Source organism: Phalacrocorax carbo, chromosome 10, assembly GCF_963921805.1.
Source record: "Phalacrocorax carbo chromosome 10, bPhaCar2.1, whole genome shotgun sequence".
Taxonomy (NCBI): Eukaryota; Metazoa; Chordata; class Aves; order Suliformes; family Phalacrocoracidae; genus Phalacrocorax; species Phalacrocorax carbo.
In genome coordinates this window covers 4,336,031-4,356,254 of record NC_087522.1, presented here as the reverse complement: position 1 = coordinate 4,356,254, position 20,224 = coordinate 4,336,031, and the positions used below count along the sequence as shown (strand labels likewise).

The window sequence follows — 20,224 nt, the reverse complement described above, 5'->3', positions numbered from 1 at the left end:
CACAACAAAGCCATACTGGCTAGCATTCACCTTCTTTTTTCCTTCTAGATCCTTATAGATGCTTATAAATTGTTTATTGCCTCTCAGACTAGAAATTAAACTCACTACTCTATTGCTCCTCAGTATATCTGGGAGTCGCTAACTCCCCCCATTCCCCTGAGACTTACTTTTTCTCTTTTTTTTGTACTTGAGCTCACAAAACCTCACAGACAATGGAGTTTTTAGTTTTACAGGAATGAAGCTGTGAGACCCAAACAGCAAGCAACTCCTCAAGGGGATTAAGGGTAGGGCAAAGTACTGCAAATGCACTTCTTTCTATATTCCAGCCAGGTAGGAGGGAAGGCCCTACAGCATCTGAATGAGTTAGGATAGGACTGTTATCCCCTGCAGTGGAGAGCGCAGTCCTTCTACCCTTCAGCCTCCAGAAGGGAGGAAGGTCAAAAGACTCCTCACACAGCAGCTCTCCAACTCTAAATCCGCCTACACTGAAAAAGCCCAAATGATCTCCCTTGAATTCCTCACAACCTCCTTCCGAAGCCTATGGCTCTTGCCCCTCATGGCTCAGCCCCACCTCAGGAGGCCTCACACAAACCAGCCCCTCCAGCAGCACTTTGGGCCTCCCCGAGCCCAGAGGGCCTGCAGGCGCTCAGCTCACACCCCCTCCAACAGGGGCAGCCATAGCCACCTTCAGTTCACAAGGCTCTAAAGCACCAGGGACGACAAGAACTCCCTTCCTTGGGAGAACTTGACATTGAGGTGCCAGAGCGTGTCCATGAAGGGCAATGCGGCTGGGGAAAGGTCTGGAGAACAATTCTGATGGGGATCGGCTGGGGGAGCTGGGGTTGTTTAGTCTGGAGGAGGCTGAGGGGAGACCTTATCGCTCTCTGCAACTACCTGAAAGGGGAAATTAGGAAAATTAGGGAAAATGTCCTAACTGCAGGAGTGGTCAGGCATTGGAACAGGCTGCCCAGAGAGGTGGGGGAGTCACCATCCCTGGAGGTGTTCAAAGAACTTGTAGACATGGCACTAGTGGACATGGCTTAGGAGACCTGGGGGTGTTGGGTTGATGGTTGAACTTGATGATCCTAGAGGTCTTTTCCAACCTTAATGGTTCTGTGATTTTATGATTCCAACTTCGCACCTTCCCATCCCAGTCCCCGACACGCTTACCCAATCCCACCCACTGAGACACCCCACTACGCATGCGCGACCATCACTGCGCGCCTTTGTGCGCCCCCGCCGTCCCATCGCGCAGGCGCATAGCGGCTACCCCGGCGCGCCCCGCCTTCCCCCGCCCCTCTAGCGCGGCGGCGGCCGCGCAGGCGCAGTCGGCGGGGGTGGCCGGCGGTCGGCGCGCAGGCGCAGAGCGCGTTTCCTGGCTCCCTTGTCAGTGCCGGGCCCCCCCGCCCTCGGCCTCCGCCGCTGGCCGCTCCCTCTCCCGCCGCACGGAGCGGAGTCGCGTTGACTGACCAGAGTCCGCGAGTCCCGCTCCGCTCCCGCCGTCTCAGGTGAGTCCCCCGCCTCGGGGGCGTCTGTCCGCGGCGCAACCGGGCCGGCCTGCCCGTCCACCCACACCCCCACCCCACCCCCCCGCGAGGGATGGGAGGCGGGGGCAGCCTGCGGGCCCGCCGGTGCTGAGGGGATGGCGGCGGGGAGGCATCTCAGCCCCGGCCCGCCCGGCCCTACGGCTGCACGGGGAGGGGGGCGAAGGCACCCTTGTGAGGGTGAGGCGGTGGGGACCTCTCAGCCGCTAGCCCCGGGCGGACGGGGCCGCGCAGGGGGTGGGTGAGGCGGCGGCGGGGGCCTCCCCCCCGCCCCGGCCCCGCGGCGGGCTCCGCGCTGGGCAGCGCCGTTATCAGCGCGGGGCAGGGCCCCTGCCGAGCCCGCCGTCCATCCTCGGCTGATCGGGTTTATAATGCTAATGGTGTCCTGGGCTTGCCTGCGAGGAGTCACCCTCCTGGGAAAGCTGCGCTGAGTGACTTGGAAGGGAATGACAGTAGTGGGAGGCAGACCTTAATTACAGGCGCTCCTCTTCCAGATGTTCTCAAGTGATGTAGGTGTGCTGAAAATTGGCAAGGATTAAAACGATCCCTTTCCTCCTCTCTGTCACACACACGCACATGCTATCTCCACCTCTGAGTCTGCTAGTTGCTTGTCTAGGGATGGCCTTGCACCTCATATTCCCCACCCCACTGAGAGATGACAGCAGCTGAGTCCTGTGCTTCCCAACCTTGATCTTTTCAGTCTACATACTGAAAGGACTCCTGGTATACAAAGGTGCAAGATTTCCTATTTTTTTCCGAATCCTTTTTTAAAAATTTTATTGAAACTCAAGGACAGTTACTTTGCATTTGAAAAAAAAGATCAGGGATAGCTGCGTTAAGTACTTGGCTCACAAAGTTATTATAACAGTATCTTCCCTGTGTGAGATTCCGAGGTTGGCTGACAGGAGGGCATTGAATATGAATATATATTAATTATATCAAGAATCAGAGCCAGTTGCATTTTGTCTAGTGAAGTGTTTTGTCTACACACTGGTAAGGAATAAATATAACAGGAAGACTTTGTTAAGATTTATCCTCCCAAAGAAAATATCACTGCAACTATCAGATGACAGAAAGAGTAGTGCTTTTTTTGATTATCATCACTGTTGGTTTTTAATGAGTTTGTTACCAAACCAAAACGGAAAACAGTAGCTTGCTACAAGTTACGGTGCTCAAGAAACTCAATCAATGGGAAGGAATGGATCATGTTGCTTGTCTAGGCTGTCTTTGGGAGCAGCGTGTAGGTTAGTGAAAATCTTGGAAGTAGAAGTTACAATGGGACTGTATCATTTATACGTAGTGCCAATCTGCAGACAAAATACCGGGGTTGTATTAGAAAGTGTTTCAAAATAGCTGTGTTCCTTGGGGAGGGGAGATTGGATATTTTTACATTTTATTTCGGAAAGACTAGAAAAGGCTGAGCATTCCTTGTTGGTAGAACAGCTCTTCAGCTTTTCCTGTATATGGAAATGTACTGCTACTGAATGTTGGCATGTGCTAAAGCAAGATTGTGGAAAAAGCAATTTGCAGTCCTGTTTTGCTTATATTTAATATAAGCATGGAATCTGAAATCATGGCTGTCCAAGGTCAAAGGTAACTCGGATTATGTCAATGTTTCACACTAGTAAAACGCAATTAATTATTTTGCTTAGGTCTGCGTATATTTAATAGCAGATTGGTAGATACTTGATTGGTAGAATATGATTATCATGCTGGTTAAAGTTATGAACTGGGCTTGGAGCTTATATAGTTAAAAGTTTTATTTGAAGCACATTTGAAATTAAACTAGAAGTTATATTTCTTTAAAATAGTGATGCTTGATTTCTTAAAAAAAAGGGGGAAAAGGAAAAGTCTCTCCAATTATTTGCATTGGCGAAGTACCGTACCATCTCTGCTCCAAGGTTCAGCACTTTCAGCATTTGCTGAACTAGTGGTGTGATAGTAATTGCTAAGCTCTGTAAGAACTTAACATCTTACTCATCTTTCATTCACTCCGGAGTTTCTGTTGGACTGCCCTTCATTTCCTGTTTGCTTCCAAATTCCTACCTTGTCCTGAAGTCTCCACCCTCTGCTAACATGGCCATACTTGGGTATGTTGTAATTTCAGGCTATAATGGGTGTGGATGTCTTGGAATGACATCACAGAGATATTTCTTTTTAGACATATATGTAGGGGTAAAAAAGACTTTGATCCATCAGCCAAGGATAAATTGCTATGAAAATTAGTGGAATATATGGAAGGAATTGACAAATCCAAGTTCTATGTATGGAACTACACACATCTTAATTATTACAGGTGACTCTGAGTTTTTACGATGTTATCTTCCATCCGTTTATGCTGCCCTTGTTTAACACAGGACATAAAATACAACGGGTATTTTAAACAACTTTGTAATTGCTGGCCAGCGTGCCTCCAAGTGCAGGCATTCAGTATTGTCTCTTGTAGCAGTGATAAGTTAAAGAAAAAGCTGGGTGTCTAGCTTTTTTTTAAACAAAATACTTAAAACTCGAACGATTCAGCTTGTTCTTTTAGTGTTTGAATCTCATGGGGCAAAAGCCTAACTCTAAAACAGTTGAGAGCTAGATTTAATTTGAATAAATTAGTAATTAGATAATTACTAATCTTAATAATTTTACCCTAGGATACATATAAATGGCTTTATCAAATAATAAATCAGCAGATTACAGCTATATATCAATGTTCTGGACACACCAATTTAACCTCCTGGTACAAAAAACATAAAAGAAAAAGATTTTATTGTAGTGCTGCCTGTGAGCCTCGATACATGACAGGGTTTTGAATCAGTTCACTGAGATACATCCCTAGAATTTTCTATTTTCCAAGTATTCTACTTCCATGGTAAAACTGTTAGGTTTGTTAGATTTCCTAAGCACCTGCTCTCTCGCCTTCTCGCTAAGAAGCAAGTGTATATGGCTTTTAGGGCAATTACAATTAGCTATAGTGAGCAGGACAGGTAAAATTCATCAGCCTGCTGAAGATACCAGGGTGTGTGGCAAAGGTAGCTTTTTAGCGGCCTTAACTTATTTACTAAGTTGTGATTTCTGTAAGTAAATTGTAATACTGGACTGAAATGACCTTGGTAAATGTTGAAGGCTGATTTTGTTTTAATAATTGTCTAATTTTGAAGTGTTTTGTTTTCAATTTTACACCTTTCAGCTTTTTCAATTTTTACAACATAGGAATATCTTTAACTCGGAATGTCTCTACATCAGTTTTTACTAGAGCCAATCACCTGCCATGCATGGAACAGAGACCGTACTCGTAAGTAATAGGCTAGTTTTAATTTTTAATTTTTTTTTTCAATTGCTGTTTTATCTTTGCTGTCAGTTTGTGACCTTGTAATGTTCTGGATCATGTCTAGGGAAGGTATGGCCAAATACATGATGCTACATGTTAAATGTTCCACTTATGATCCAAAAAGCAGGCAACTTCTAAATCTGAACTTCTCTAACCCCATTAGTGGAACTCTGGGACATGAGCAGAGCTAGTCTTCCTAGAGTTCCAGAAAGCCTGGCCTCTTGGTCTGCATCTTGGGAGAATGGCCTGACACCGTTACCCTCTCTGACCGTCTATTTCTGTAGCCCTTTCTTTTAATAGCCTGGTTTTCTACTATAATGTGGACTGTTATGTTCCAAATGTATTGCCTTTCTGTGCAGTATGCTCGTGGCCACGTTATGACCAAAATTACTTGAGATTGTCCAGGGATGTTGGCCCTTAGTTTACAACACCCATGCAATGCTCTGAAACTTGAGAATACAGGTTTTAGATTGGAAAGTCTTTCCAAGCAAAGCATTTGGTATTAAAAAGCCTTCTGTACTATTGGATTGTTTTATTTTTTCTTCAAGAGATTGCCATTAGCCCTAATAATCATGAAGTCCACATCTACAAGAAGAGTGGGAACCAGTGGGTAAAGGCTCATGAGCTGAAGGAACACAATGGACACATCACAGGTGAGACAATACTGTGCTGTGCCAGACAGCCCACCCCCTCTTTTCCCCAGTTGTGAATCTGAACAGGAAATCTGCAAGTGTTGAGTAAATCTTTTTATAGGTTGGCATTCCCGCTTATGGAGAGCTTTGCAGCATTTTTCTGAACTGCGTGCAATGAATGTTAGCAGGAGAAGCCCTATTTTGTTTCTGGACATTTTGGTAGAGTAACTGAGCCTCTCTTTCTTGTCTATTGCTTATTTTTCATCCAGTGCAATCCATAATGGCATAACGAGAATAAATTTTCAGTCTTCTGAAGTAACCTGGTTGTGTGTCAGACCCTCCTGATGATACATGCTGTTCCCTTTCAAGTGCTAGTATTAAAACTTCATCAAGTATACAACTGTTGCATTGGTTTGTGGTTTGCAACAGCAATAAATATTGTTTTTAGGGACTGTATAAACACTTGAAGTGGTCAGTCCTGGATTTATGACAGACCATCAGTGAGCACATTTTACTGGAGGCCCAGAGTATCTGCAGCCCCACAACGAAAATGCAAGAGCTGCTGTGATGGGTCACAAGGTGTTATTTTTAAAATATTATTGTCCTCCGGTGGTCTCTTACTTTACTTTTTTTTGTGGTGATATTTTTGAGGGCTTTATTCTCTAAGGAAATTAAAGTAATTAATACAAGCACTTGTTCAAAACAGCAGTATCCTTTATTCTGTTCTCAACTCACTAATGCGCAGAAGTTTCTGCCCAGTAGTGTTTTGCAGGAACTTGATGCAATTTATCTGATTCTTGCTGTCAAAGAGCACAACTGTGTGTGCTCTTTTGTGAAGAGTCACTTGGGCTGAATTTACAAGTGACATGCTGTTCCCCAGAGACATTTGTCTGCATTCTACTTGTACCTGTTCGTGTTAGAAGCCAAATATTCACGACTTGGGAAAAGAGTTCTCTCCACTTCCCTGCATAGCATATACCTTTGGAATACTAAATGCTGCAGTTGTCATAAAGAGTAGACTTAAACTGTGGTTAGGCACAGGAGACAGACTGATCAAACTGCTTGTTGCCTCTGACAGGAGTGATTCAGCTGCTGCCACTCCAGCTTCTGATCGCAGGGGACGAGGTCCCTTGTCTTGCCTTCTGTGTCTTGGTTCAGAGGTTTGTGATGAGCTGCTTCTGTTCACTTACAGAAAGAGTGTTATTCGCTCTCTTTTCTGGCTTAGTTTTCTGCTAAGCTAAAAAGCTGAACTTGCCATGGGTCCAAATGCCACTGGTGCAAGGGAGGTGGGTGGGGAGGAGAAGTAAAGAGAGCAGTGCTAGAGTGATTCGTGTAACTAAGGTTTCAGGCTATCAACCTCTTAAAACCCAAACTTTTTAAGTATAAGACTGTTGTTAAGTAGACAATATACGAATGACATGGTAAAATTAGTACAAATTCTTTCATAACTTTTATACTTCTTTCAGTTTGTGTGCTTAAGGAATGTTTTGAATATAGAACACAGTTACGAAAAGCCATTGGAATATAATTTTGTGGCAGGAGAGTTAAGGCTTGCACTGTGCATCTCAGAGAAGGATGTTAAAGAAGAGATGAAAAGTAACGTTGCCATAAGACTCTCCAGTTGGGAACATCCTTCATTGCATAGAAGGGGAGAGAAGCAATGGCAGGCTTACCAAAGGCTTCGTTTTATTCTTTGAATTTGTTGGGTTTGCTTGGTAAATGTTTCTTTCTCATGGCACAGCTAAAATAGGCATGGAAAAAATATAAGTATTGCATCAGTACATAAAGATTGATAACTTCTAACCCAAAAAACCCCTGCTATCTAAACTTTTAGATCATGACTGCGGTCTGGCAGCAACCAGGCAAGTGTGTTAGAGGTTTGTGCATAGTTTTAGAGTTGCTGGGTTTCAGCTGTTGAAACGGGTCTCTGGCAGAAGTCGGTGGTTTGAGGAGTGCCGGTGGACAGGCCTTAGCCAGCCAGCAGAGCTCCACCTGTTGGCCAGCCGTCGGAGCGTGCTTCCTTAGTGGGCAAATTCTCTGTGGAATCTGGAAATTTGGGATCTGCAATTTTGATGAAAGCTAGTGGGAGAAGCTGATACCACTAACAGTTTGAAGTGGTGCCTGGAGAATAAGAGAGGAAGGGGAATACTGACATAACAGTAATAACTGTCTCTGTAGTAGAAGGCTGTGTAACTGTCTCTGTTTTGGCTTTCTGTAAAGCAAACAGTATAAAGGGAAAAGTTTATTAATGTGAACTCTAACTTGCAGGTATTGACTGGGCTCCCAAAAGCGATCGCATTGTAACTTGCGGTGCAGACCGTAATGCCTATGTCTGGAGTCAGAAGGACGGTGTGTGGAAACCAACCCTTGTGATCCTGAGAATTAATCGTGCAGCCACCTTTGTGAAATGGTCTCCCTTGGAGAATAAATTTGCTGTGGGAAGCGGAGCTCGACTTATATCTGTGTGCTACTTTGAATCTGAAAATGACTGGTGAGCTATTTGAGTTTAATTTCCGTTTATACTCCTAAGGTCTTCACAGAAAAGCTAAAGCCTGGAGTTTAATGGCAGTAACTAGGTTACTATTTTCCTTATTTCTGAAAACTTCAGGAAATGTAGAGGATAGGCCTCATCAGTTCTTTCATGGACTTTTTACATCTTAGGAAAAGCTTCCCTTTTTTTACTACAGTGTAACACCTGAAGGCCTTGGACTTAGCCTGTTCTCAGGTTATACATGTTGGCTGGATGTGTTCTGGTCGACTACCACAAACGTGTTGCTTTTCTAAAAGTGCAAGAATTTTTGCAGAGTAAAAATTTCTTTACTGCAAGTGTATGGTTGAAAAAAGAGAAATGTTTCCTCCCCGCACTTGCTTCCAGAACGGATGAAGAAACCTTGACTTGAGTCTTTCTTCTGTATGGATTGTTTTGGGCCATTTCTTGTCAATAAAGAATGCAAATCTGTTACTTATCTCCACGGTGGTCTATTAGAAGACATTCAAGCTTGTCACGTACCTGTTCTGTATTTTGTCATATATTCTTGTCACAGTTTATAGATTTCACACAGGGCTATTGCAAATATTTCCACCATTATTTTCTTCTCTTTGCATCTAAACTTAGTGCTTTTGATCTTTAATGGATCTACATTTCTAGCCGTACATGTTGGAGCTACATTTACTGTATCTTCTGTAGGTGAAATCGGTGTGTTGAGTATCTGTTACTTTGGGTTGCATAACCATGCATAAAAACACAGGTGTCTGCGCCTGACGTTCTGTGTGCAGTCTTCCATGTGGAGATGGTAAACAATGATACCATCTGCAAAATACATTTTAGAGATTGTTTTGGACTTTTATGCTTTCCAGCATATTCCGTTCTTAACATTTTCTCTGCCTCACTTGTCTGCAGAAGAATCAAAACCCCATATGTTGAAGACAAATAATTTAATGTGATCCTTAAAACCGCTTGTGCCTGGTAGAAGTAAATGCAAAGAAAAAGCACCATCATCCCAAAGGCCATCAATTGAATGACAGATTTCATTGCTATTTTGTAAATAGTTTAAACAAACTAAATCTGCTGAGACATATTTAGGCTAATATTGATGCATTCAACATCAGGACTGTTTTTTGCTGTGTGTTAAATAATGGAGATACAGGCACTAGTCATATATTGGCAGTTCACCTGTTTACGTCTTGTGTTTTATAGTTATTGTATTGTTAGACAGTAGAAAAGTCAATAGGTGAGAGGGGTGACTGTAGAACTCATTGGAAGGAGCTGGAGAGGAAGCGTACTTAGTGATCTAAGAAAATAGCGCTTCGTAGCTCAGTATTACGGTCAAAGCTGAGCTCTTGTTCATAGGATGTAAGGGATCACGCATTTACTGTGCAGAATTCACACTAAGGAGTTCAGTCCGACGTGTTATAAAAATGAGTTAGAAGGGGAATAGGATTCAGGTGAAGAGATATATATTTAATGTGAATTTGTTTATAATCATTAAAATTCTAGTTAAGGTGACCATACAAAGTTACAGACTGTACAAGGCAATACGAAAGATTTGGGCAGCATGTGAGTTTTATCACAAAACTGCTGTGTTTAGTCATTGGCAAAGGGTGATTTTTGGGGAGTATTTCTTGGGTTTGGGAGAGCCCAGTAAAATATTTTCATATGAATTTTATGTCTCTCTTTGTTTAGGTGGGTGAGCAAACATATTAAAAAGCCCATTCGTTCCACTGTCCTTAGCCTGGACTGGCACCCCAACAATGTTTTGCTGGCTGCTGGATCCTGTGACTTCAAGTGCAGGTGAGAGAAAATAAAGCGTCTATAAATCAGTTTGGATCACTGGTTCAGGTCCGTCAGCAGCATGAGCATGTTGATCATGCGTTTGCTATCATGATAGAAGATGGCTCATTGCATACTGTTGGTGTTACCAAAATAAAATATCCAACTTAAGAGACTTTGGCTTTGGTGCTGCTGCGGGCAGACTTCGGACTACTGACATTTATCTGTTGTGGGACGCGCCTGAATTTAATGAACTGGTGGGTTTCGGTACTAGCAGCACGCAGAAGTAGTACTACTGTGCACACACTGAGTGCTGAGATCTAGTTGTTAGGCTGAAATTAGACTAGCAGGTGCTATCTTGTAGAACACCAACACTGCTAGTTAGGGTTTAAGAAACAGTATCCTGATGGTGCAGTTCCAAAATTCAGAGTAACTTGGCACTTCTGAAGGTGGTATCTCATCTTTTTCTTCCCCGAGTTACTTGTTCTCTCCCCGTCGCTTGTGCTAGCCTTAACGTTCTTGCAGCCCAGTGGTGGGCAGGGCCAAGGAATTGATCCATCTGAAACTCAACGCAACAAAACATGTTTTTGAAGAGCATTAAAAAAAAAAAAAGGCTGATAAAAACAGACTGGCAAATGAGATGGATGGTGTGGTCTTTCAAACTGACTGCGGAATTACAGCATGAGGGACAGATCCTGCAAGTTGCTCTGTGCGGAGCGATTGGGGTCACTGCAATGAAGTCTGCGTGGGGAACTGTCTGCAGTTGGTTGGACTTTAATTTGTATTTACTTAATCACTTGTACCTTGAATAATAAGGAAAGCTTCTTTTCTCAAATTCTTTATGTAACAGGGTGATTTTTAAGCTTCAAAGTGTGTACTAAAAATGACTAAGAAGGAGTGGGAGTGGGAGGTGGGACAGACTATTACATTCCTTATTTCAGAATGAAACCCATGCATCTGAATTAGATCCTTTGATACCTTTTTATGTAAGGAGAGATGTTAAATGAAAGCTGGGAAGAAAAGGAGAGTTGTCTCCCTTCCCTGCCTCATCTCCAGTTTTAATTAGCTAAACTATATGTGTTCACTTCCTTTCACAAAAAATGTGATGTAAAATGTACTCATTCATCTTCCAGAAGCAGCTGCTTTTCACATGTGGAAGTTTTTTTTCATGTGTGTTCATAAAGCATCTTGGGACTCGGACGTTAGGTCAGCTGACACATATCTCTCTGTTACTGTGGACTTCGGCTACAGGCTTTGTTCGGTGCTTGTTATGTACCTTGCCTCCCTGATGATCTCTTCTTTCCTGTTTTGGTTGAGAAGTTAGACTTGAGTTATTTTCCATTCAGTGCAGGTTTGGGGTGGGTTTTTTTTTCTTGTTTGTTTTATAAGAAAGTCAAGATATGCCTAGGAGTATTCTCTAGAAGACTTGCTTAGTCTTTTGTTTCCCATCAGAAAACATGATGCAGATGTGTCCAGCATCTTATTTCTCTGAAAAATGGTGCATATTATGAAAAAAAACCCAGATCTTGGTTTAAAACATTTGGGAAACTTTCTGCTCTTGCTTAACATCTTATTTTAGGATGAATCATTTAATAATTTTGCTGCTTTTGTCGTAGAAATCTCCATACAGAAACATTAAAGAAAGGAAAAGTAGTGGAGATTGGTACTGCATTTATGTTTCTATTTCTTCCCCAAAACCATGAAAGAATATTCTCTTTGGTAAATGATCAATACAGATCTCTAAAATTCCAGTTCTAAGGAATTTTCAGTTACATACTAAAGTTAATAAAGATATCTAGGCTTGAAGTATGTACCTGTTCTGATAGGTGGTTCTGAAGAAAATTATTAAATGATCTGCCAGAGCCACTGCCAACTAATAAGCAGCTGAGTGGGAGACATTTTGGAAACAGAATGGAGGGCAGAAGAGGCTCCACGTTGATAGGTATTCAGCAGAGCTTTTTTGGTGGCTGGCCTAGATGAGCTCCTCTGACATTTGTCTTTAGAAATAGATATATATATATAGCTAACAGCAATGCATAGGTGTGAATTTTATATTCTTGCAGGGACGATGTTGCTGTGGGAATGAAAGTAATTTCCCAATGTTCTTTGAAGGCTGGGTCCTTCAAGCTGAGATGATTTTGGTTTTAAAAGAGAGGGAGACTTTAGAAGGTGAAAACCCTTTTTTTAACTAGCAGTTATCTTCAAGGTCTTCCACTCCTTAGGAATAATTTTTCTGCCTTGTGTCAAAGGCTATGCTTTAAACATCTTGTCCTATTTCCATACATTAAGAGAATCATCCTTTTAGGTGTCTCTATAAAATTGTTTGTTGAAGGATTGTCATTAGATTATATTTAAACTGATAGAGCTGAATTTAAAGTCATACTTAATTCTCTGAAAATCTGTACATAATATAGCTGCAGTTAAACCCTTCTTGTTCCAAATGATCAGCTTGATTTGAATAAGCTGAATATAGCTACCTTTTGAAGTGCGTACCCCACACATGTAAAAGATTTGAAAAACAGGGAAGGGGGAGCAACATTTCCTTAAACTCACTATAAAATAAGTCCTTTTTGTATCTGACTGCAACCATGAATATTTGATCACATTTTTTTGCTTATACTGAGATGTTTCTCTGGTGGTAGTATGGCGTCGCTCGCTTGCTCCTCCTGTTCAATGGACCCTAATCCTATGTTTGTGACGTCCCAGTAACTTCCATGGTAACAGTCAAGAACGCCATATTGTGGCATGTCTGAATCATGCAGAAGGAATCTGATGAAAGGGGGAGGCTTTCTATTTCAATATATCTTGAAAATTGTAGTGCTGGGAACAAAACTATAAAAACATGGTGGTATTTCAGGTTTTCAAGGCATTCTTTCAGTAATGAGCCAGAATAAGGTGGCTCAGAGCCCCTTTGCTGCCATTTGAATATCAATTTCCTTTCTTTGAAATCCTGTTAAAAACTGAATGTTCTTAAAAAGTGGGTAATTTTGTAGGTGTTTGTATTAGCTTCTAATGATATAGTGCAATTCGTGGTTTTTGTCTAATTGAAGAATAGACTCTGAGAATGATGAGCACCGCAAAAGGATGAAAGGGAAATCTTAGCACAGTGGAAAACGCAATGACAATGTATGGTTTTGTGCCATCTTCTGGAAAAAAAGGAGAGAGATACAGGAACAGCACTTATGAGAAACCTGTATGTGTTACAGCCTTTGTACTGTTGCTTTCTCCCGTATACTGAAGCTTCCCGGCCACTTAATGGCTTGTTGTTTAAAGATAACATAGTATTTTATGTTGGTAGAATTAGAATGCATCTATTTGCTTCCAATGTGAAATGTATATGAAGCTCCCAGGAAGGATTTTTTTTTCCTGCCTTTGTTCATGCTGAAATCTTTCATTTGCAGGGTGTTTTCTGCTTACATTAAGGAAGTGGATGAAAAACCAGCCAGTACGCCGTGGGGCTCCAAAATGCCTTTTGGGCAGCTGATGTCAGAATTTGGGGGTGCTGGAAGCGGTGGATGGGTGCACAGTGTCAGTTTTTCTGCCAGCGGTAACCGCCTAGCCTGGGTCAGTCATGATAGTACCGTGTCAGTTGCTGATGCCTCAAAAAACATGATGTAAGTATGCTCTTTCTGTTAGCTGTTTGACATAGGAGGAAGCAGGATGTGGAATACTGTGCTTGCAACAACGAGGGCTGTGGCTGCTGTTTCCAGTTTTGACAGTTTTACTGCAGATTCCAGGAGTTTCTTTGAGGCCTATATAAATAAAGCAGATTCTTAGAATTTTCTATTATATAAATTTCTTATAAGAATTCTTCAGTGAGGGTATAGTCAATTTACTTTGGGGGGAAAAAACAGCATTTGGAAAAAAATACATTCCACTCCAGTGATTGGGGAAATGATATTTCCTTGTAAATGGATTCAAGAGAATCCAGAAATTATCTCACTCCGTAATCGGTAAGACCCTATCCCGAACCAGGATCTGGAAAATAAGCTGTTCATTTCATGAAATGTTAATTCCAACCACTGACCCTAAGACACTGCTGCTGCAAGGTTTCAACTTACACTTTCCAATTCAACGAAATATTTTATTAACAACTCTTCCTTCTGCTCCTCATCTTGATCTGAATAACTTCTCAGTGTCCGTGGCTTTCTAACCAAGGAAGAGAGATTTCCCGTACATTTTGATAGCAGAGATCTCTGGTGGATCATCCAGGCCTTGCTATGTTTCATTTTGAATTATGGTTCTGATGGCTACAGCTGTATAAGTAGCTGGCTGGGGATATCATTAAGTATAAAGTCTGCTAGAATTCTTTCCTCATTGGTTATAAAATCACAAAAGTTGACTTAATTTAACATACAGGCTTTGTCCTCCTGAAAAGATGTCAAGCACTAAAACTTCAAGTGTGTCTTATATGCGAATGGAAGTCATAGCATCATTAATTGGAACCTTTTCTGGGTGTATTCTTTTTAAAGTCATGCCACAGTTTACACACAGTACTAGATAACTTCAGCCTTTCACCTGGGATACCTCATGTTTGCTATAGATCTTGCAGGATGCTTTTATTAGGTTAAAACTTTTTATTACAAATTACAACCATCTGGTGTCACCTCAGGACAGCTGAACTACGCTGACTTCTTTTCCAGTAATCCTTGTGTGGGAATGGTCTCTATTTCTTGTTGGAGCCGGAGATGAGAGGTTCCAATGAAGTCCTCTAACAAATATTCTTGTGTTCAGGGTTTCGCAGCTGAAAACAGAGTTCCTCCCACTCCTGAGCGTGTCATTTGTCTCTGAGAACAGCGTGGTGGCAGCTGTAAGTGTCTATTATATTCTCCTTGTAGAGTGTTGTAGTGTTTTGGAGAGGGAGAAATGCTGTACATTATGAAGTTAGTAACAAGCAAGCTCTCCCTGAGTGTCAGTCTTTGCATTTCTGCAATTAACAGCAGCAGAAAAATGAAATGGTGAATTTGTTGGTTACATTTCCTGGCACACTTTCATGATGTTTGGTTGCAGGGCCACGACTGCTGCCCGATGCTCTTTAACTGTGATGACCGTGGCTTGCTGACCTTCGTTTCCAAACTAGACATTCCAAAACAGAGCATCCAGCGCAATATTTCCGCTATGGAACGCTTCCGAAACATGGATAAAAGAGCCACTACAGAAGATCGTAACACTACCCTGGAGACGCTGCACCAAAACAGTATAACGTGAGTGTCTTGGCCACCAATGTGAGGGGAAGGAATTCTCTCCGCGTCATTTTGGTTTCCCAGGATGTCCTGCAAACCTATGAGAGCTCAGATTTGCCATACCAGATGGGTTTAGCTGGCATCCTGTTTTCATCTTAGTCTTTCACTAACAGCTGTCTGTTTCTGGGACTTGTATCGAAGCTGATAAAGTTAATCATTAACAGCTACTGCTGTTTGCTCATGTTTAAGGTGTTCTGTAACTTGAACTGAGTTTATCTTATCAAATATGTAGATAGTTCTCAAGAGGTTGGTAGCACTGTGCAAAATAAGGTCAACAAAACTCACCTGAAACAGGAATTCACATACCAGCTTCCTATTTCAGATGTTACTTCCATGTGTATTTATTCATCAAAACGCTTGATTCAGGTTAATTGAGTAAAATATCTTTGCATTTAAAAAAATATGTGAGCCCAGAGGATGCTGACATTTCTGAAGCAGTTTGTCTTTATTCAAGTAAGGTGTTTCGGCTACAGTCACCAAGCTGTAAAAGAGCTTTCAGCATCCTCTTTCTTTGCTTATTTTTCTGAAGCATTGTACCAAAAATCTAGCATAAGCTCTGCTATACTCATATCTCCCTCTGAGAGAGCAGGAGTTGAATGCAGCCCAAATTTCCCAGCTTTTTGGCTCTCTGGAATGGGTGTCTATGTTACAGCTATCACTCTCTGTTTTCAGCCAAGTGTCTATTTATGAGATAGACAAACGAGATTGTCGTAAATTCTGCACCACCGGCATTGATGGAGCAATGACCATCTGGGATTTCAAGGTCTGCTTTTACTACCATGTTTATGTGAACTGGGTGTGGTGGTGGGGTTGTTTGTGGTTTTTTGACCTCTAACATCAACTTCTGGGGCTCAGCCCTAATGCAGGTTTTATTAGCAATAGGAAATCCAGCCTGGAATGTTCAAGACCATTAGTGAACTCCATAAAGAAGACAGATCCAAGATCCATGATAAATGCAGATAGCATTACCACCTTGCTTAGCAGGTGGTGCTAATCCAGGCAGTTTTTTAATGGAATCGCTTAATGTCCCTGTAGGAATCCCACTAATTCTTTCCTTCTCTGACTGGGCTGGAAAGATCGTTGGTGTGACAAGGCCTGCTGCCCTGTGCTCCCATCCCTTTGGACTCTGTTCGCTTCCTTTCCACAGAACACGGTCCTGCCCTCTCATAATTAATTTATCAAAGTAGTAAGAAGTTACGGCAGTTAGAAGATGCAGTTAGCACTGTGGTGAAAACCCTAGAAGGATTTAGTAACGCAAGTGCTTGCTTTGCTGAGGACTGGCCAACAGAGGTCTCTGCTGGCCTCCCCCGCTGCCGAGAGCTGTGCACTGCCTTTTAGGCAAAGAGTAGTTTGTCTGTATTCTGTAATGAGAAAGCTCTGGCGGGGACAGGAGCCAAATAAGAAATTGAGGTGATGTATAACCTGCTTTAAGGCAGTTTCAGGGGAAGGGGATGGAATCGCTGGTCTATATATGCACAAGTTTGAAATTAATGACCATAGTGGTCTCTGGCTCTTGAATATGAGTCTAATCTCAAGTATTTAGGGTTTTTACTCATTTTTTTTAGCATCAGCATTTACACTGAATTATTTAACACAGGATACTGTAGCAGATTGTGATTAAGATTTTCTCTCTTTCAAGACCTTAGAGTCCTCTATTCAAGGTCTACGAATCATGTAAAGATGGATTTCCGTGATCTAGCAGGACAAACTGCTTGACAGAATGCAGCTCCCACATCTGCACAAACCCGAAAAGGGAGAAGGAAGGTGGAATATTTGGAAACACTGAGAAAATACAGCTTGGCAGATTTTCTTTTGAATCTAAATTTGGTGAATTGTGTTGGTTTCAAAATCAGCTGTGATTGTTCTTTTATTTTTTTTTTTGTTTTGTTTTGGTTGGTTGTTTCATTCCATTCTTTACCAAAGCTGCTCCTTCAGTAGTTTATTGCAGGAAGTTCTGAATCACTAACTTAAAAGGGGAATTTTATGTAAATTGTCTGCTAGAAATAATAATAATAAAAAAAAAGAAAAACTGATTCTTCGTTTTGATGCTCATTAGCAGTGATTTAAAAAGGAATCTTAAGGGAATTAACTCTGAGGAGAGAGCGAGGAAAACCCTGCACTGATATTTTATGGCCTTAAAACAGGAAAAGCGCATCTTAACGGGAAGTTTGTTGAAGTTGGCAGGTGAAGACTTGGAGTTCTGATGATCTGGTTGTGAAGATTCAGCTGGGCTTCTTTCAGGGGAATTGTTCCCTTGAGGTGGTGGTTTTGGCGGATGAACGATTTTGTCCTACTACTCTTAATTCTGCCTGCCTAGCATTTAATCCAGTAATAACAGCAATTATTCTGTCTGTCTTTTATTGTCCGTTTAGCAGGTCATAGTTTTCCAAAGGCAAATGCTCAGAATTATTTGTAGTTACCCTTCAGGATTTGTACAAAGCCTTCTCACAGCGCAGTGCCTGGGATACGGGGTGGAAGGCTGCATGCGGAAAGTGAGGCAAAAATCTGCTGAGCCAGATCTTAGGAGGACAAATTAAAAGCAAATCACTTCTTAGGTCTGTGAAGCTACGCAGGCCTGCGGGTTGTGTTAGAGCCGAGTGCTCGGCCTGTAAAACTCTGTGTTTATAATGACTGGTGGGGAAATGAAATGCACTTACCAGAGGTATCAGCATGGTCTGGCTTCTGTGCAGACCCTTTGTCTCCAGGTGACTCCTTTTGAAGTTCAGTTTTGAGCCTTGGTAGCTCGTGGAGGCATTTGCAAGTAACTTATTTTATTCACGTGGTCTAGTTACTCTTAACTGTCTTGCTGCCTGGAGGCTTGAGGCAGGCTGTGCTCTGGAGGGGATTGTCTGGCTCACAGCATTGCTTTACAAGGTTTAAAAGACTTTGTCATTTCTGTCGAAAATGCAGAAGTGTCTTAAAAAAAACCCAATGACTAAATTTAACCACTTCCTCTGGAACCAGAGTTGCTTCATACACTGATCGTTTCTCAGCTCGGAGTGATTGAAAAGGGAGGGTGGAAGATAAGCTCATGAAGCTGAACAACTGCTGTTGTTCTGCTGCAAGTGAACTGTGTCCATCACAGAGCTGGATCGTTTCCAGGTGGGGTGTTGGTTGGGTGCAGAGAATTGACTCTTTTCCCAGTTCCTTCTGGCTTTCTTGTGTCTCCCTCCTTCCTCCCCTGGCAGTCAGGCGTGGCTTTGCAATTTCCCCTCCCTTCTAAACATAAAATAATGACTGTTTAACCTTTACTCATCATGCAGTCCAGTGACCTGATGTGTGCGATGGCTTGTGGTGGGGTTGGGTTTGTCAGCTAGGATACAATGCTGGTGGAGTTAGTGTCTTCTGGATCGAAGTGACCCTGCCAGCCTTGGCGGGCGACAGAGGAGCACGGCTTTGGCTTTGTCCAGCTCCCTGCGTACTGTTAGATGCTTATATCTCACAGACAGGAATGATTTTGTTTCTGAAGTCACTTCCTGAAATTGTGATGGTTTATTTCCAAAACGTAGTAAAAAATGGATTCTAAATTATGTGGTCCAAATAACATAAAAGGATGGGAAAAAATCATCCAATGTACGAGTGGAGAAAATGGATCTCTAAATTTTTATGCCTTGTTCTTTTTCTGCGTGAAAGAGCTGGAGAAGGTAAAATGAGCCCGTTTGTTCCAAAAAGCCAACAGATTGTCTGAAACTGCTGTAGGTTACTGTCTGAGGGAGATATGTGTGCTAGGAGTCTGAGATAAGAAACAGACTGGAGATATTTATAATAGAAAAGGACTGAGCACGGGGAATATAAACAACCGTCACTCAAGGCACAATTCAAGGTAAAACTGCCCTGAGCTCTGCACCTTGTCTGGCCATGGGAGACGGCGCCTCTCTGCATTTCCAGGCTATCACTCCACGCTGGGAGGACGTTCTGCCGCCATCCCACCTCCGTCCAGCGTCTGAGAGCTGTGGCAAAGGCGCTTGTTTTCCCTCTCTCGTTTCTTTGGTTGCCTCCCCCATCTGTAACACTGTCCTTCATGTCCAGCGTGGGTGAGAATTCACAAGCGTATTTAGCAAACCGCAGCACCAGCCTTCTTAGCACGTGCTTGTACGTGCTGGGGTTGTTGGTGCCTTTGAAAGCGATGTTCGCAATCAAGCTCATGGTTGCAGTCTTAATTACGGGATGGCTGCACATGCTCGATGTTACACGCCGGCTTGCAGACTGTTGGGGACAAGAAATGGGGCTCTAAGCCAGCAGGGGTGCCAGAGACTGTTCACTGGAGCCTGCCTGAAAAGCTCCCCAGCCTCTAAATATGAAAAGAAGCTGCAGAATCGCTGTCACTTTTCATCCCCTCTGCTCCACCTCCAAAGAAAACCCCAGCAAAAATCCATTCTGGCATCCCCAGCCCCTGTGCTGTGGGATAGTTCCTCTACAGCCTTGCTGCGGGGAACCTGAGCACCACAAGGCATGCCGCTATGGATGCAGGAGGATCTTTCTACTTAAGAAAATGGAGGCAAAAGCAGGTAAAGGATTTAGCCAAACCTTGAGTCAGGTCTGGCGAGAGACCCAGCAGGGCTGAGCCTTCATCCCCTACTTGGGGAGGGAAGGCGTGAGTGCATCGCTGCGTGTGGGACTCTGCAGCTGAGCGAGGAAGAAGCTGAAGCCCATCTCTCCTTCCCAACACTTCCAGCAGGAGCTGAGCTCCTTTCCTGCTGGGAAAGGGATAAAAATTAGTTGCCCTGGAGCAGGAGAATAAAAAATCGGGGGGCTCATGGCTGATGGGTGGGAGTACATGCACACAGCGTGACTGCAGCCAGCCTGGGCTTGGGTCCTGCTGGGCTCAGTGGGATGCAGGAACCAGCAGCAGCTGCTGCTCAGGGTGGCCGGATCCCAGCGCTGTGGGGTCCTGCCAAGCTGTGAATCTCCCCGGCTGCGGGAGGCAATGCCAACGCACGTATCGCCCCGGGTGGGCTCCAAGTGCAGCTATCGCCTGCTGCGGGCCAGCACCCGCAGGCAGGGCCTCCCCGCTGCATCCGTTCCCCCCAAAACACATCGGGGACCAGGGGGCGAGCAACCGTCCTGCAGCCAGAGGGAGAGGATGGGGCTCCTTCCCCTCCGCTCTCCTGGCTGCATCCTTCCCTGGTGCACCCGGACCGAGGTCCCCTCATCCCACGAGCAGCGGGGGCTGCCGGGAGCATCCCGGGGCCGGTGGCTCATCCACGTGCGGCGAT

At 43.3% G+C, this 20,224-nt stretch overlaps 1 protein-coding gene across 3 annotated transcripts; it reads left to right on the top strand.

Annotated features, from left to right (window-relative positions):
• The first annotated feature begins 1,358 nt into the window (after positions 1–1,358).
• ARPC1A (actin related protein 2/3 complex subunit 1A) lies at positions 1,359–17,041 on the top strand. Of its 3 annotated transcripts, none has more exons than XM_064461521.1 (10): positions 1,359–1,508; positions 4,746–4,827; positions 5,412–5,516; positions 7,764–7,986; positions 9,679–9,786; positions 13,167–13,379; positions 14,500–14,575; positions 14,776–14,969; positions 15,681–15,771; positions 16,648–17,041. In XM_064461521.1, exons 2-10 carry the CDS (start codon positions 4,764–4,766, stop codon positions 16,684–16,686), a joined length of 1,113 nt encoding a protein of 370 aa, XP_064317591.1. In that variant the 5' UTR covers positions 1,359–1,508; positions 4,746–4,763; the 3' UTR covers positions 16,687–17,041. The 3 variants fall into 3 exon arrangements, with proteins under 3 accessions (XP_064317591.1, XP_064317590.1, XP_064317592.1); XM_064461520.1 differs by having other exon boundaries at positions 1,367–1,508; positions 4,723–4,827; XM_064461522.1 differs by lacking the exon at positions 1,359–1,508 and adding an exon at positions 3,616–3,634.
• The last annotated feature ends 3,183 nt before the right edge of the window (positions 17,042–20,224 follow it).